Source organism: Pyrus communis, chromosome 2 (genome assembly GCF_041283825.1).
Source record: "Pyrus communis isolate YQ-2024b chromosome 2, ASM4128382v1, whole genome shotgun sequence".
NCBI classification, from domain to species: domain Eukaryota; kingdom Viridiplantae; phylum Streptophyta; class Magnoliopsida; order Rosales; family Rosaceae; genus Pyrus; species Pyrus communis.
In genome coordinates, this window is record NC_142566.1 from 24,183,149 (window position 1) to 24,200,447 (window position 17,299).

A 17,299-nucleotide genomic window follows, 5' to 3' on the forward strand; every position below is an offset into this window, starting at 1 on the left:
GGTGGTCGGGGGATGGGCTTCTGGGTTTTCTGGTTTTTTTTTTTTTTTTTTTTTTTTTTTTAAGGCTAATAAAATAAAAAAATAATTGTCATGTCGCAACCACCTCAACTTTTAAAAGATTAATGAATGGAGAAACTAGCGGATATATTATATTGAAATAAAATAGTACTTGATGTATGAAAACGAAATATTTTAAAGATATTATATAAGGTTATAATAAACCTCAAACCTGAGGTGATAAATTGTAATTTACCTAACTAAAAATCATAAAAATCCAGATTTGTGTCAATTTATTTGTATGTACTTTGAGCAAGCCTGTTTTTTTCTCCAGGTGAAGCAGTCCATTTCTTTTCTCTTTTTCATAGCATGTTCAACTTACAAATCAAAAGGTTCCCGCTCCACCACAGGACAACATAAATACACCACACATGAGGCCATATTCCATCGAAAAAATAACACATCTCAAAAGTCAATTCCTTCTTTTTTTTTTTTTTTTTTTTTTTGGGAAACAAAAGCGAATTCTCTGATCATATAAATCAAGCAAAAGTAGGACTGCCACTGATAATTATGATAAATATCAAACATGACCAGCATGGAGACAAGATGACACCATAAAAAATATTACGATATATACAATAGATAATAATTAGGAAAAATTATTCAACGACTCTCTCCAACTCCAAGGCATTCTTCCCCTTGATGGTCAGAACCCAGAAAAGAATTGTAGGAATGGAAATTGAGAACCAAATTTGGCTGAACTTGAACTTGATCATCACCATCGTCGCTACCGCCATTCTTCCAATGTTGCAGCATTCCTTCTGAAAAAAATCGAGCGGTTTCATCTACACAATGTGACATACCATTGTCACTGCCATTATGATTCAATTCATCGTGATTAATCTCCGGAAAATCCGAATTCAGAAGATTGGCTAAGCTAATCTCATCCATGTCAAAATCCGCCAAAAAATCCGAGGTTACATTTTCTTGATCAGCATTGATATTAGAGAACGAAGAAAATGACCGTGTCCTATTAATGTGGTCATCATCCATAGCTGCTGGCTTGTCACCAAACATTAGTCCCCCTGCATTTGTTTCCTCAGTGCAATGTTGATGATCATGACCAAGTGGGACTTTGTGTGGGTGTGGGTTGATAAAAACTTTGGTACACTTAGCAGCTTTGGTACGGACAACATGGGATGATGGTGCTGCCATGTCCATCATTTTTGCTTTCTTGGAATTTGGTTCACCATTTTTGCGGTGCTTGAGATCTGAAGCGGATCCTTGTTGGTGGTCATGAACTTTTTTACCTAAATTTGTGTTCCAGTAGTTCTTTATTTCATTGTCTGTTCGCCCTGGAAGCCTACCAGCTATTAGAGACCATCTGAAAATTAAAATAAAAAAAAAACAAAACAAAAAACAAAAAAAAAAATCCATCAAAATAAAGAACCCAATTACTAGAATTTCATAAATAAAAAAAAATCAGAAGAAAATTACCTGTTCCCCAAAAGTTTGTGAAGCCTAATGATAAGCTCTTCTTCATCTGGAGTTATGTTACCTCTCTTAATGTCTGGCCTCAGATAATTCAACCACCTAAGCCTGCAGCTCTTCCCACATCTGTTTAAACCTGCATATATGATTAAGTACTAATTAATTAGACATTTATATGATTTTCATGCACAATTTAGAAAACCAGCGATGGGCTTGCTCTAAAGTAAACTACTATCAAGCCATTGTGGTTAGCCCAGCGGTGAAAGTGGTAAGAGTAGTCTGGTAGGTTCAAAGCTCGAAGTCCTTCAATGTAACCGGAAAAAAGGGTAAGCTACTATTGATTCTAAGTTAGCATTTTGATTTAACTGTTACCTGCTTTTTTGGGAAGGTTTCTCCATCTGCCTTCTCCATGGAGCTTGATGTATTCAGTGAGAACTTTGTCTTCATGGGCAGTCCAAGCACCTCTGTTCATGCCCTCCTTTGCACAACAAGGGCTTCTCCCCATTATTACTGTTTAGGTGCTTGGTTACACCAGAAAACTATATATTTTCACTCTGAAACTTGTTTCTCTCTCCAGCCTCTGGTTTTTCGCCAAGACTTATGCTTATTTGATGTGGTCTCTTATGGCCTTGCAGTCGGATACTTACATATATATATATATAGCCGCACATTTTCATCACGCCTATGTTTATATTATAAAGCCATTTTTTCAATACACGTTACTTGTGGTCTTAGATTTAGTGAGGCCCATCGCACTTGAATCAATGGAAAATTCTAATCATTTTCTCGATCTAAAAAACGTCACTCTTAGAACACCACACAAAATGGAAAAGAACTTGAAGAAAAACTATTGTGTTGCGTGATAGGCTGAATGACATTTACGTTGAGTTAAGTGCGAAATATAAATTACAAATAAAAACTTTTTTTTATCATAACTACAAATAAAAACTTATAGCACATGTTATGTATATAGATTATATCTTCCACTTAACTGTTTACTTCCTACATCTTTTGGTAGCACTTTGATTTGAATATGTGATCATATTGATTTAATTTCAACATTTAATGCGTACGTTAATTCAAATTTATGTATTTTTTTTGTTTGAATATTTAATATGTATTTTATTCAATGTCTTTTATAATTAAATATTTGAATTTATAATCTACATATTTTGATTTATTATTTTTGTTTAACTCTGACGCTTCTGACTCGGATAATCCAAATAGATACTCGAAATGACCCAAATGTTTAAGTGAACATCTAAATTGAAGTGTGCTGACCGATACCTAAAGAAAAACAAGGCCATAACTGAAAGTGAGGTGTAAAAAGAACAAGATATAAATAATAAATTTGTATGCACAAAGCAGACGATAAGAATTTCACAATATATAGAATATTAGCAGGGCTTCCTCTGAGCACAAAGTCAACTAGTGGACCAGTTTGCCATTATTATTTTTCGTCAGATTGTGATTCACTAGTCACTACGACCATTCATCGTTTTAAATTCCCGAATGATCCCTTAGATCCAATTTCCATTAATTTTATGAATTTAACCATCATATACCTCCCTAAATACATACAGGAATGGTTGCTTGATTTCTGGTTCTCACCACGTCTCCCAAAATTTTCATCTGTCATCAAACAACCCCGCTCAAATTAGGTGGGATGGAGCATCCATAACAATTGCACCTAAGCAATTATAAGGACCCGACTACGTACCAATGAGCGAGTTTTGGTTTAAAGATTTGTATATATTTATAGTTTCTACCAATGCTTGGTTTAACGTATTTTCTACATCATGCCATGATTATACTTATGTTTATAAGTATTATTATATTGGTTTAATGTATTTTCTACATCATGCCATGATTTAACGTCCGTTCTTTCATGCATCTTGTTAAAAGGTCCAACTGTTCAGATTAAGAGCAGATCTTCTCGTTTACCACGGCTCCAAATGGAGAATTAATCCCACTCACTAAAAAAATGATTTGCACATGTGAGACTTAAATGGATAAATGACAACGGTGACTAAAGTAGCTTAAATTTGATGTCTATTTTTTCAATCCTCATACTAAAATGTCCAACTGCTCAAATTACAGACCAGATCTTCTCATCTACTACGTAGAGTTGATAGATCTGATAAATAAATCTTGTTTGTGTCATTTTTATGGCATATTCATTATCTTATTGGATTGGATCGTCTCAAATCTGTTATCTTACCGAGTCCTTATAGGTGATTTGATAATGCCCGACTTGTTAACCAGTCATGTCGGGTTATTAGGTGCAAAAAATTATCATGCATAATGTCTATATTGGTAAACGGATCGTGTTTGCGTTGTTTATTTGTCATGCCCGTTATCTTAACAGATTCTTAATGGATGACTCGATAATAACATGATTCGTTAATTAATTCTTAACAAGTGACATAATAATGATCAATTCGTTAACGAGTTGACCTAAAACATGATAATAAGACATGTATTGGTAACATCATGATAAGATATGTATTGGTTGGTATTGGGAACATCATAATAAGATATGTATTGATTGGCATTGCACAACTGAAAGCAAATATTATGTAAGTCACTAGAGTTAGTCTAGTGGTGAGAGTAAATAAAATGATCGGCATAATTACATTAGATTTAGGGTTCGAAATCTTTGGATGCCCCATAAAATTCAAGTATTGCAGAAAACATGTGGATTCTTATTTGCTAACTTTTTGTTCTAAGTTTAAATTTTTGTTTGATGCGCATTCTTTCATCACTGAACACTGGCAAAATTATTAATTCTTCTTATCAGCAAAATTATAAATTGTTATTAGTATTTTAAAATTCTCATTATACCCTCAAAACTTTTTATATTTAATATATATATATATATATATATATATATATTTGTAAAAAGTGCAAAACAAGATCTTTAGGTTGGGGTCGATTTCAATTCCTTACAACATCTTTAAAACATTTCAATTTCATACATTTACTTATCATTTTATTTCAATATCATACAACCGTTAGAAAATCTGTTAAGTTAACCGTTAAGCGATGACGTGATAAATATAGAGTCCCCATTTGTAATGACATAGCTGCCACATTTGTGGCACATGGCTAAACACTTAATAAAAAATTTAAAATATTAAAATAATTAACTAAAGAAAAGTAAAACGAAAAAACAACCCAGAAGTCGTCTTCCCCGACCCACCCCTTCTCCCATCCATCATCACCCACCCAAAAATCCCACCCCTTCTCCCATCCCCCATCACCCCTCCCAAAAATCCCCCATCACCCACCCCTAAAAATTCCACCGAGCTCACCCCTTCCATCCAAGCTTCTTCCTCCGCTTTTCTTCTTATTCTTCTTCTTCTTCTTCTCTCTCTCTCTAACCCTAATCTCGTTTGACGGAGTTGGTCATGAAGAGGAAGAGGCCTTTTCGCGGGTCCCTCTGCACCAACTTCAGGTATTGGGGAAAATCGATTTTGTCAATGGTTTTGCCACAAAAGACGATGGCGGAGGAGTCGAGTTCGAACTTCGGCCGGTTAGGTGTAGGTCCCACCGACGAAGGGGGTGGGCTCGGGTGGGATTTTTTGGGGTGGGTGATGGGGGATTTTTGGGAGGGATGATGGGGATGGAAGAAGGGGGTGGGCTCGGGTCGGATTGTTGGGGTGTGTGATGATGGATGGGAGAAGGGGATGGGTCGGGGAAGACGATTTTTGGGTTTTCTTTTGTTTTTTTCTTTTTTGTTTTACTTTTCTTTAGTTAATTATTTTAATATTTAATTATTTTTTTATTTAGTGTTTAGCCATGTGGCACAAATGTGGCAGTCACGTCATCATAAATAGGGAACCCATATTTGCCACATCATCACATAACGATTAACTTAATAGATTTTCTAACGCTTGTATGAAATTGAAATAAAATGATAAGTAAATGAATGAAATTGAAATGTTTTAAAGATGTTGTAAGGAATTGAAATCAACCCCAAACATGAGAGGATAAAATGTAATTTACCCATAATTAAATGAGAATTGTTATTAGCTCTTTAAAAATTTAATTGTGCACTCTAAACTTTTTACATTTAGAAAGAAAAATAAGAGTGCACAATTAGATTTTTAAGTGTCAATAGTAGTTCTCTTATTTAATTAAATATGTAGGATTAAGTACTAACACACATTTTGACCACATGGGTCCGGTTATATTCCTCTTCACTTGTAAGTGAGAGGTCTTAGGTTCGATTCTCACCAAAGGCGAATTTGAACCACATTATTGCTAACCTATTATGAGCCTAAGCTTACCAATTCTCACTTAAGGGGGTGTACTCAATTGGGAATTTGAGAGATTTTAATGGATTTATAAATCCATGGATTTTTATGGAGTCTAATTGATTTGTAGAGATTCCATGTAAAATTTTGATTCAATTCCCTCAAAATCTCTTGGGGAGAGGTGAGATTTGTGGATGCTTAAAATACACTACAAAATCTCTCAAATTCCCGCTAATTCCTCAACTTTGTCAAATTCTAATTGAATACATCTGGAACGTTATAAACTTCTTTAAAATCTTAATTGAATACATCCGGATTTCTAAGGATTTTAATAAACTATATTAAAATCCTGATTGAATATCCGGATTTCTAAGGATTTTAATAAATTATTTTAAAATCCTGATTGAATACCTATTAAATTTCATAGAATCACTTAATTTCCTGATTGAATACCCCTAGATTCATTAAAAGAATTAAAATCCCTCAAAATCTCAATTGAATACACTCTCCCTTAGTGTAGATAATATCGTTTGTTCAAAAAATAAAAAAAATAAAAAAAACACACACACACACACACATTTGGAAGCAGAAAAAAATAAGTAGGATAATACTTCTGTAAAGTACGTATATGTAGAAAAAGTACTTAATTACTCTCAAAACTAACGTTTTTTTCATTAGCCGATCAAAAAATACTGTAAAGAATTTTGTATGCACATATTATTGTACTATTTTGTTGTTGTCGACTTTGAGTCTGCCTTATTTGTTTCTTACTCTCAAACTAACCTTCAAACTCCAAAAAGCCCTAATACTTGAGTTCCCAAAAAAACCCTTGAAAGATTCCCCCCCGTCCCCCTTCCCCTTTTCCTCCTCTTCTTTCGCTCTCGATTTCGCTTTGTGTATAAAAAAGTATGTAAGATTGCGTATGTGAGAGGTTTCCAAGAATGCTAACATCTTGGAAGTAAAGCCACTGGAAAATATTTGAATAAGACTCATCACTCTCATGAGGTCCCGGAATGGATCGATTTGAATCGTCCACGTCTCCATCATACATCAATATATTGCATGCAGTTTCCTTTTCTTTTAATTATGCACTGTACATATAAACATTGCAGGGTCCTCTGATTAAATTTGTGATAGAGAGATTCGATTCCCTATGTATTGTCGATCGTTCATATATGATACATGGGTCACACAAGATGAATTATTGGCTTCCATGCATGTAGAGACAGTGAAATGTTCCGTGCATGTGTTTTTAAATACCTTCTTTCTTTTGGTTGGTCAAATATATATGATCTGTCCTTCTAGATCCATCACTTCTTTGTTTTTTCTTGTTTGTTTGTTTAATCATCTAGTATGTTCGGCCATACACATATACATAGTTTGCACAAAGTAATGCAATTGTATAAAATTTGAAAGCATATATTTAGTTAGTAATATATATATGGGCTAGGATGTGGGGACACGCTTTTGACACATATTCTAACACTCATTTTGTATTGTCCACTTCATAATGTATTGCAAAATGTAAATTATTATTTATATTTTAGTACATTATTCATGAATTATCAAAATTATTAAGACATTCATTTGTAATGTAGAAAATGGACGAATACCATTATAAAATAAACATTAAATTTAATCCAAGCGGTCATATGATTTTGGATTTGAGTGATTTTTTATAGACATGATTTTTTAAAGAAAACCTAAAAGATAGACGGATCAGATTGTTACATTATGGAATGCGCCATACAAGAACATTTATTGAAATGTATGTCAAAAAGGGGTGTCATTGGATCCTAACCTTATATATATAGCTAAAATGCTTTCTAATTTCTACAACTTGTTTTACATGCTATACAAATTATTCATAAGCAAGTTATGATCTTCTAAAAACTGGCAGAGTTTGGAATCTCATTATAATTTCTAAAAAGTATTCTGTTTTTGTTCATGATTGAAGCCTACCATTGTATTTGTTTTGAGCACTTTTTACGGTAACTACTGCTTTTTCTAGCACGTCGAGTGGGCAATGCTCTTCTCCAAGTTGGCTACTGCCAATTATGGATAAGCTTGAGATTAGCTTTGGAAATAGAAAGTAACTTTGTTTTCTTGAATAAATTCCTATAGGTTCAAGGATGTTAATTAGAGGCTCTAAAGGAGAAAAACTTGTGTGGGGCTCAACATGTTATTGGACTTTGCTCAGTAGCACACTAGCACTACTGCCCACTCAAAACTTGTCATTTGTTAAATATTAATATAATTTCTATTTATAAGTTTCAAAATATTTAGGTATAAAAAAAAACTAAAAAGATTATTTAAAATAACTAAAATATAAAAATAATAAAAACAAATAAAAATAGACAACCTCACCCCCCCCCCCCCGGGGGCGGGGTTCATCTCCATCGGCACACTTACTATCCACCCCCTCTCAATTCATCATAATCCCTCAATTAAAGATCAGTTGCATTAGTGAATTTTTCTTCTTATCCCCTCTACAACGACCTTGCTTGGTCTCCCACCATTCATTAATGTTTTCCCTTCATTATTTAGAATGACTTTTAGTGGTCTGATCATTTTAGGGTTTATGGGTAAAGATTTGATTAAATTTACAAAGAGCAGTGACATTTAAACCCCGGCCAAATAAAACTCTCCCCTTTCTTTCTTAACAATTCTCACTTTGTAAAAAAGAGTTTGATGATTAGAGCAAAACAAGAGAGGTTTGATGAATCGAGAGATATGTATTTTTGGACATGCATTGAACAATGTACTAAATGAAAGGGTTGGGTTGGCGGGGACAGGAAGGAGGGAGAGAGGAAGGAGGTGAGCTTGAGATAATAAATCTTATATTTTTTTTTTTTCGATTTTAGTTTATTTAGTAATTTGGTTTAACACATGGCAAGTTTTGTGTCACATCCCCGCCTGGGCCCCTGCCACATCCCGGGCTCGACTCCACCGTAGCATGATATTGGTCGCTTTGGGCTCCGACCATGCCCTCACGGTTTTGTTTCTGGGAACTCACACAAGAACTTCCCAATGGGTCACCCATCCTGGGAATGCTATTGCCCGAACTCGCTTAAAAAGGTCTTGTGCTAGGTAGAGATGAGAATATACATCTAAGGCTTACAGGATCCACTCCCATGGGCGATGTGGGATGTTACATTTTGAGTGGTGGTGGAGTGCCATTCAGTAAAGTTCAGTGACAAACTAAGCCCCACACAAATTTTACGAGTGCTGTGGGAGCACATAGATCGTTTGGCCCCAATATTTGAGTCACATGTTCTAGTATAATGGAAATTTTTTTGAAATTTTACCATTATTTTTTTTATTGTTATTTTTCGTGTAACGTGATATTCAAGCTCCTAGTTGAATTTAGGTTTGAAATAGGACGTGACTTTCATTTCTTGAATACAAATTCCTAAAGGTGGACATCCCCTAAGTAGTAAGGCCATCTCTAACCGAAGGCTGGTTAGATGACTCGTTTTAGCCCTCTGGCCCTCAAAGATATTAATATTTTAATGAACAGTACAAAGCCATATTTGCCTCAATCTCCAACTGAGGGCTAAAGGGCTATCGGACTCGTTTTGGCCTTGTCACAAAAAACCGTCTCCAACTGAGGGCCATAGGGCCAAACATAATTTATTATTTAAAAACTACAACTTAAATTCAAATCCAATGGCTAAGTGACGTCAGTTATAGGAAAAAAAAATAGAATTTAAAAAAATATATGAAACAAATTTTGTGAAATAGAAGTTATAGGAAAAAATGAAATTTAAAAAAAAAAATAGGAAACAAATTTTGTAAAATAGAAGTTATAGGAAAAAAAATAGAATTTAAAAAAAAATTGAAACAAATTTTGTAAAATAGAAGTTATAGGGAGTTGTAGAAAAAAATAGAAGTTATAGGAACATTTTTGTAAATAAAAATAAATAAATAAAACTGTAAAAAAAATTCAAAAATAATGGCTAGCTGACATCAGCTAGCTGTTGGATTCAAATTTTTATTTAAGCAATCCTGTTGGTTATAACTGACAGGAATATATTTATATTAAATATACTAAATATACTCATGTAAATTATAACTGATATGATTGCTCTGATTTTCTGGCCATCCCAGGCTGGCTGCATATAGCCAGCCCTTTGGCCCTTTGGCCTTTTCAGATTCCGTAGGGCCCTTGAGCCCTTTGACCTAGCTCTCGGTTGGAGACGATTTTCAGGCTATTTTCTGCCATCTGGACCCTTCAGTTGGAGATGGCCTAAGGAAATAAGAAGCCTAGGGTGAGCCCTTGAGAGCAAGTCCACCCTATGTGGATATGTAACATCCCACATCGCCTAGGGGAATGATCCTTAAATGTATATTCTCATCCCTACCTAGCACGAGGCCTTTTGGGAGCTCACTGGCTTCGAGTTCTGTAGGAACTCCGAAGTTAAGCGAGAAGGGGGCTAGAGCAATCCCATGATGGGTGACCTATTGGGAAGTTGCTCGTCAGTTCCCAAAAATAAAACCGTGAGGGAATGGTAAGCCCAAAGCGGACAATATCGTGCTACGGTGGTGGAGTCGGCCCGGTAAGTGATCCGCCCCGGGCCGGGATGTGACAATTTGGTATCAGAGTCAATCCCTGGCCGGAAGTGTGCCGACGAGGACGTCGGGCCCCTAAGGGGGGTGGATTGTAACATCCCACATCGCCCAAGGGAAGGATCCTTAAATGTATATTCTTATCCCTACCTAGCACGAGGCCTTTTGGGAGCTCACTGGCTTCGGGTTCCATAGAAACTCCGAAATTAAGCCAGAAGGGGGCTAGAGCAATCCCATGATGGGTGACCCACTGGGAAGTTGCTCGTGAGTTCCCAAAAACAAAACTGTGAAGGAATGGTAAGTCCAAAGCGGACAATATCGTGCTACAGTGGTGGAGCCAGACCGGGAAGTGATCCGCCTCGGGCCGGGATGTGACAGGATAGGCCGGCTCAAAGCCCCCAAAACAGACCGGCACCCTTATTTTCTCCTCCAGTTCAGCCTAATAGGCTGGCACCCAGCCCAAGCCAGGCCATAGACCGACCCAAAATGTGCTGAGCAATCAGCTGGCCTTTGTGACGTCATGCTGGCTTCAACATGATGTCATAAGCCAGTTTCTACCATGTTTCACTTAGTTATCTAGTTTCTGGTTTCCCAGCGCCACCAGAAGACCCCTCGTCGTCTTCTTTGTTGGACTCCGCAACCACAATCCCAACAACAACCACCCCTGTAATCAGGGCTCATCAAGCTCTCGACGTACACCGACACGCCGTGAAGAATATAGTTTCCTTCTTCGTCTTCATCACCGTGCTAGATCCGAGCCATAAAGTTGATTTCTCACTGTTGAAGAAGTTGATTTCTCATTGCTGAAGAAATCACTGGCTTGTGGTTTTGAAGGGAGATGGAAGGACAAAGGGGGTAAAGAGGGTGAGAATCAACAGCGGAGAGCTTGGGGACACAAATGAAGTTCTGCTTTTCCATTTTTTTTTTCCTTTTTTCTTAAGTTTTATAATAAAAAATAATATTATTTTAATAAAATTAACTAGGTTATTTTTTGTTAGGCGTGGAGATGCATTTGACCTATTACTGTTCATTGGGGCCTATCACTATTCATTGAGTATATAAAATAGGCTAGGTGCTTCCGTATTTTTTTAGAAGTGAACTTGTTCTGATGTCAATTGTCAAAGGAGTAGCTGGTATATTGGAGTAATAAATTAGGTAGTTGGTATTTTACCATATAAAATGCCATGCATCGTTTTCCATGGCCTTGAACCACACCACCTATTAATTCCTCCCACGTTACTTACACTATTTCTATCACTTGCTGAGAAATTAACATGGCATAAACAATGAATTAGAAAATTGACTATTCTACCACTTCCTGAGAAATTATCATGACTGAATTTGATTTTAGGGAAAGTGTTTTTGAATTTCAAAATTATTCAAAATGTTGTATGCAAGAAACATTAGATATGTGTTTATTGTAAAAAACATTTCAACTATTTTTCTAAGATTTACTGTATATTTACTAAATTTTAATTTCAAAAATATTTTCACAAAAAACGCTTTCAATCATTTTAAAAACAATTACAAATAAGGAAAACTAATGAAAATGACTTGAAAATTTTGAGTTTTAACGATAAGGATAAAATAAAGGGTAAAATGTATAGTACTAGGATTGATTTTTTAGTGTAAAAATATAATTTTTCGTTAAAATAAACAATACTAAGAGCTTTTCATTAAAGTTCCTTTACAAATAAGCCTAAAGGTAAACTTTGCTTTCTGGATCCAATAATTACCACCGAACTTCCAAACTGATCGCAGATATCCCAATTCACTTTTGTCGTCCAAGGAATTGTCGAAATGCAGCAAATTAATGTCCTCATAGATACTTTTTTTCAAGAGAATTTTAACAAAAAATTTCTAGTGCTGATCATTTTAAAGAAAAATCATATTTTTATACTAAAAAATCAATTCTGGTACTATTCATTTTATCATTTATTTTATCCTTATCGTTAAAACTCAAAGTTTTCAAATTATTTTCATTAATTTTTCTTTTTTCTAGAGTCCATGATATTATATATCATCTTTACTTAAAATACCTCTTCAAGTTCTTGATATGGTAAATGTCCCAGATGATGGAAATTAAACGACAGTCAAGTAATGATAGTTGGCTTGGCTCCACATGACAGACACATTTTATCAACTTGTACTAATTTATTATCAATTTTTTTTTTCATGATATGTATTATTAAGTGATCTGGAAATTGAACAGTTAGATTTTACATATAAAGATTAATGAATCCTTGCAATTTTAGATCTTGTATAAATATTGTTCACTAAATGGGATGTAACATTGTAGCCAAACCCCTATAGTACTACAAAATTTATTACAAGTTAAAACGATGTGGTTTCATTGGTAATAGTAAATAATTCTTACATCAATTTTTTTAATATTACGATATATTTAACTAAGAAGGTGAAGAGTTTGGAATAAGCCACAATGAATCTGTCATAATCATTTGGTATTGAACTTACCATCCATAAGAGTCGCACTTAAGATCTTTCACTTATAAATGAAGAGGAATACCACTAAACTGTAGTACTAAGGGACTCAATAATTTGGTTCAAACTCACCATCCAAGAGAGTTGATCCTAATGTTAGAGTATAAAAGATGTGTATGTAAGTCTTTGGTTAGTATTGTTAGAAGGATGATTATGTAACCTACAAGTAGAGAGGAATACCACTAGATGTAGCAATTTTTTTTTTTTTTAACACACGATATTATCTACAGTAAGGATAGGGGAGTGGGCTAAGCCTCACAATAGGCTATCAATAATGTAGTTCAAATTCGTCTTTGGTGAGAATTGAATCTAAGACCTCTCACTTCCAAGTGAAGAGGAATACTAGCCGTAGTACTAAACGGCACCACTAGATGCAGTATTAAAGTGAAAAAAATTACATCAAACAAAGTATTAATTTTTTTTTTTTTTTTTTTTACAATAGATCGAAGTATCTTAATTTATTTTAGGTTAAAAAAAAAAAAGAAATTTTATTTGTGTTACTTGTAATAAGATTATAGAGTTTGTTAATTAGTTAGTCAGAGTGGTTTACAATAACATAAATGCTCCTTCACATAAGAACTTCATCGTTAAGAAAATACAAGATTCAATATAATTTGCCTGTTCTTCTTGGTTGTCTATCTTCTTCTACAAGCTTTCATTTCTTCAGCTCACTTCTGGTTTATATGGTTAACAATTTGAACCCTATAACCTCTTTCTATACCCACTTGTACTTTAAATGTTAATTGTCGTTTTTATCTTATTGCATAATTACCATCAAGTACAAGACGAAATTAATAATAAAATTAAAATTTATCAATAAACCCACACTTAATAATTAACTCTACCATCAGCTAAAATCCTAAGAGCTTTCATACACGAAAACAAGCTCTTTTTGACCCATGGATGATGATTTTGAAGTTTTAAATCATCCAACTAAGGTATGTATCGATTTATGCAAGTTTTTTTTTTTTTTGTTTTTTTAATCATTTGATTTCAATTTTTTTTAGAGTTTAAATACAAGGATTCGATGATTGTGGAGTTTCTTATATTTATGTGCCCTCTTTGTCACATCCCGGCCCGGGGCGGACCACTTCCTGGGCCCGCTCTACCACCATAGCACTTGTCACATCCCGGCCCCGGGGGGACCACTTCCCGGGCCCGCTCCACCACCGTAGCATAATATTGTCCGCTTTGGGCCCCAACCACGCCCTCATGGTTTTGTTTCTGGGAACTCACACGAGAACTTCCCGATGGGTCACCCATCCTGGGAGTGCTCTCGTGCGCTACTCGCTTAACTTCGGAGTTCCTACGGAACCCAAAGCCAGTGAGCTCCCAAAAGGCCTCGTGCTAGGTAGGGATGAGAATATACATATAAGGATCACTCTCCTGGGCGATGTAGGATGTCACACTCTTCGTATGTTCCTTTGAATTATCTTTTACTTCTTAATTTCGTTTTAGGTATTGCCGCATTGGAGAAATTCTTTGGTCCTATCTTGATTAACTTGTGCAAAACATTAATGCTCTGAATTGTGGGTGGTTGATTTCAATGAGATTGTCAATCAATTGGAGAAGAGTGGTGGGTGGGTGGCCCATTAATTGGAAAAAGGAAGTGGGTTTGTCGAAGGGATTGAGAAAAATCCAATGGTGGATCACGGTTTTACTGGTGCAGAATATATTTGGCATACAGTGTATGATTAAATTTGATTATGGGGATCACGGTTTTTCGAATCATCAGAGTATAATTCTGCTTGGGTAATCAACATTTATTTGAGCCGTTGATTTAATCTTGTACATCATCCACCTTTAATGATCAAATTATAAGACTTAAATACTCCTCCTTTTAAGTTGGTGTTCCCGCTTCTTCCTTGGATACTACTAAATTTCTAAAAAATCTCGACAATATTTGCAAATCCACAAGAAATTATCATTTTGCGTTGTCTGCATTAAATAGCAATGATGCCTCTTAGAAAAACATTTTTGGTGAGTAGTTAAGTCCAAATAATATGCTTCATGATTGTGGCTTTATTTTTGTTTTTTTCTTCTTCTTGAAATAACATTGTATTTAGTCATAGCTATATTTGATTTAGGTAGTGCTATCAACCCATTTTTATCTTCCACACACCCTTATTTGTTTTGTCGTTGATCTTTTTCAATTTATTCTATCAGACGGTCAGAAATTGAGAGAGTGTATGTGAAAAGTAAAACAGGTGTGTGGATAATACTAGTCCCCTTGATTTATTGAGAAAAACAAGCTTTTTTTTATTCCAAGGAAAGTGCTTCCATCGTCTATGGAACATTAGCTGTTGATAAGGAGTTGCAGCAACATTAGCTGTTGGTAAAGAGTTGCAACCAGACAAGGTGAAAATGAAAATGTTAGTTTCCAATTGCAAGCTTTCAGTGCACTCTGAGGCTACTGATGTGAGATTTCTTCAAATATCATATAACATATAATTCAAAAGTTGGTGTTTGTGGAACTTTTCAAAAAAAAAAAAAAAAAAAAAAAAAAAAAAAAAAAAACTAAAAAAAAAGTACTCTCTCTTTCATTCAAAAGTTGGTGTTTGTGGAAAGTTTTCATGAACCTCTCTTCTCTTTTTTCTTCTTCTTATACTTCGGGTTGACGAGAGAGATAGGAGGAAGCATAAAAAAGAGGTGCATAATTAAAATACTTACAATTTAATAAAATAGGGTATATATATTTACAACGGAAGGGGAATATATATAGGGGTTAGGATAGGGGACACATACTTTTTTAACATTTTGTAGGCCTATTCCGTAAATATTGCTACAATTTGAACCGTCTATCTTTTAGGATTTTGCTTCAAAAATCAAGTCTACAAAAAATCACCCAAATTCAAAACCATATAACCGTTGAATTAAATCATAATCATTTTAGTAATTTTTGTGAAACCATATTGTTTATTTTCATCATTACAAATGAATGTCTTAATGGTTTTGGATTTGTTTATTATTTTTAATGAATGATCTATGAATGATGAACTGAAATATAAACAATTCAGATCGTTAAGATATAATATATATATACATATATCACAAATTCACAATGTTGTTCGCAGGTCTATTGTAGGGCTTACGAAAAACTAGCAAACCTCGTATATACACAAACCATAAACACTAGGAAAGAGATGCCAACATAAAATTCCAATTTAGAAAACCAGGAAGCTAGGTACATGTCATTATTATTTCCCGTACCATGGAACCTAAATTTCAAACAAAATCATTCAGTCTTCGAACAAAATGTTTCATCGACGTATGAATTCATAACTTTCTTGATTTCAGATCTAAATTAATAATTTCACGCAGAATTCCTATACCTAATACTTAAAAGTCAAAAACCACAAGTATAATTTGAGGAGGTGGATTGTCTGCCCTCCCATTTCCATACTCTCCCTATGCCCTCCTGTTTGTCTGGTCACGGTTAAGTTATGTCAACATTTTACATTCCTATTACTTTTTGTTTTATTATTTTTATAAAAAATTAATATAAAATGTTGATGTGGCTTAACCGTGACCACACATCACAGAAGGGTATGGAAAGAGTGAAAATGGGAGGGCAGACAATCCACTTCCATAATTCGAACCATTCATATATCTCATACTGTAAACAATGAGTGCCAGTTCAGTGTGTGATTGTTCTTCGAATTTTATCTTATGTCGGTTCGTTTTTATTTTGGCTCAAAGTCCTTATAATAAAGTAAGCAATGAATAATACGTTTTGTGAAAAGATAAATCATAAATAATACGATTTTGTTTTTATGTATGCATGTGAATCACATGCTACCTAGTCCAATTCAAGTATGTTATAATTTATGTCGATATAATATCAATTATCAATGGAGGAAGACTTGGCTCCTCAAAGGTCAAGGAGAAACTCTCCTTAAAATACTTTATCGCCGATTCACAAACTTTCGCTTTTATGAGTTATTCATATTATAAATCATTTTGTATGTATCATTTCTACAAAAAAAAATTCAATTAAAATTTAAAATCATTTAGCCTTCAAACGGTATAAAGAGGAACTTCTCCTCAAACATTAGGAAGACAAGCTCTTCTCTTATCAAAGCTAGTCGTATGTTGATGGAGCCAGCAAATAAGTCTGCTTTGGGGTATGGTCCATGTGCCTGTGTTTTCATGTAGTTGAATGTAATTCACCTCAAGTTAAATAGAATAGTTGACTTGTCACTTAATATTACAATTTAGTAGTATTTTTCTTTAATTACAAGTAATAAATTTTATTTTCGATTCTCGTCAAATTCGAATTCGAACAAAAATAATAAAGATCATCCCCTTATAAACACATTGTTGATTCTAATTAACTCACTCTCTCTCACATATTAGTTGACACTTAAAATGTTATTCTACACTCTTATTAATTTTTCTTTATATTAAGAAAGGAATGCATGCCAACATTTTTGGGATTTTATTAGAATCTATTCAAATGTTCCAAAACACTTTTGTATTAA

The 17,299-nt window shown here is 34.5% G+C and overlaps 1 protein-coding gene across 1 annotated transcript; it reads right to left on the minus strand.

Annotated features, from left to right (window-relative positions):
* Positions 1 to 532: 532 nt before the first annotated feature.
* On the minus strand, positions 533 to 2,130 carry LOC137748623 (transcription factor MYB123). Its single transcript, XM_068488793.2, is given in 4 exon segments — positions 533 to 695; positions 697 to 1,381; positions 1,495 to 1,624; positions 1,861 to 2,130. Coding segments are annotated over 4 exon segments (987 nt in total). The 5' UTR covers positions 1,994 to 2,130; the 3' UTR covers positions 533 to 656.
* Between the last annotated feature and the right edge of the window lie 15,169 nt (positions 2,131 to 17,299).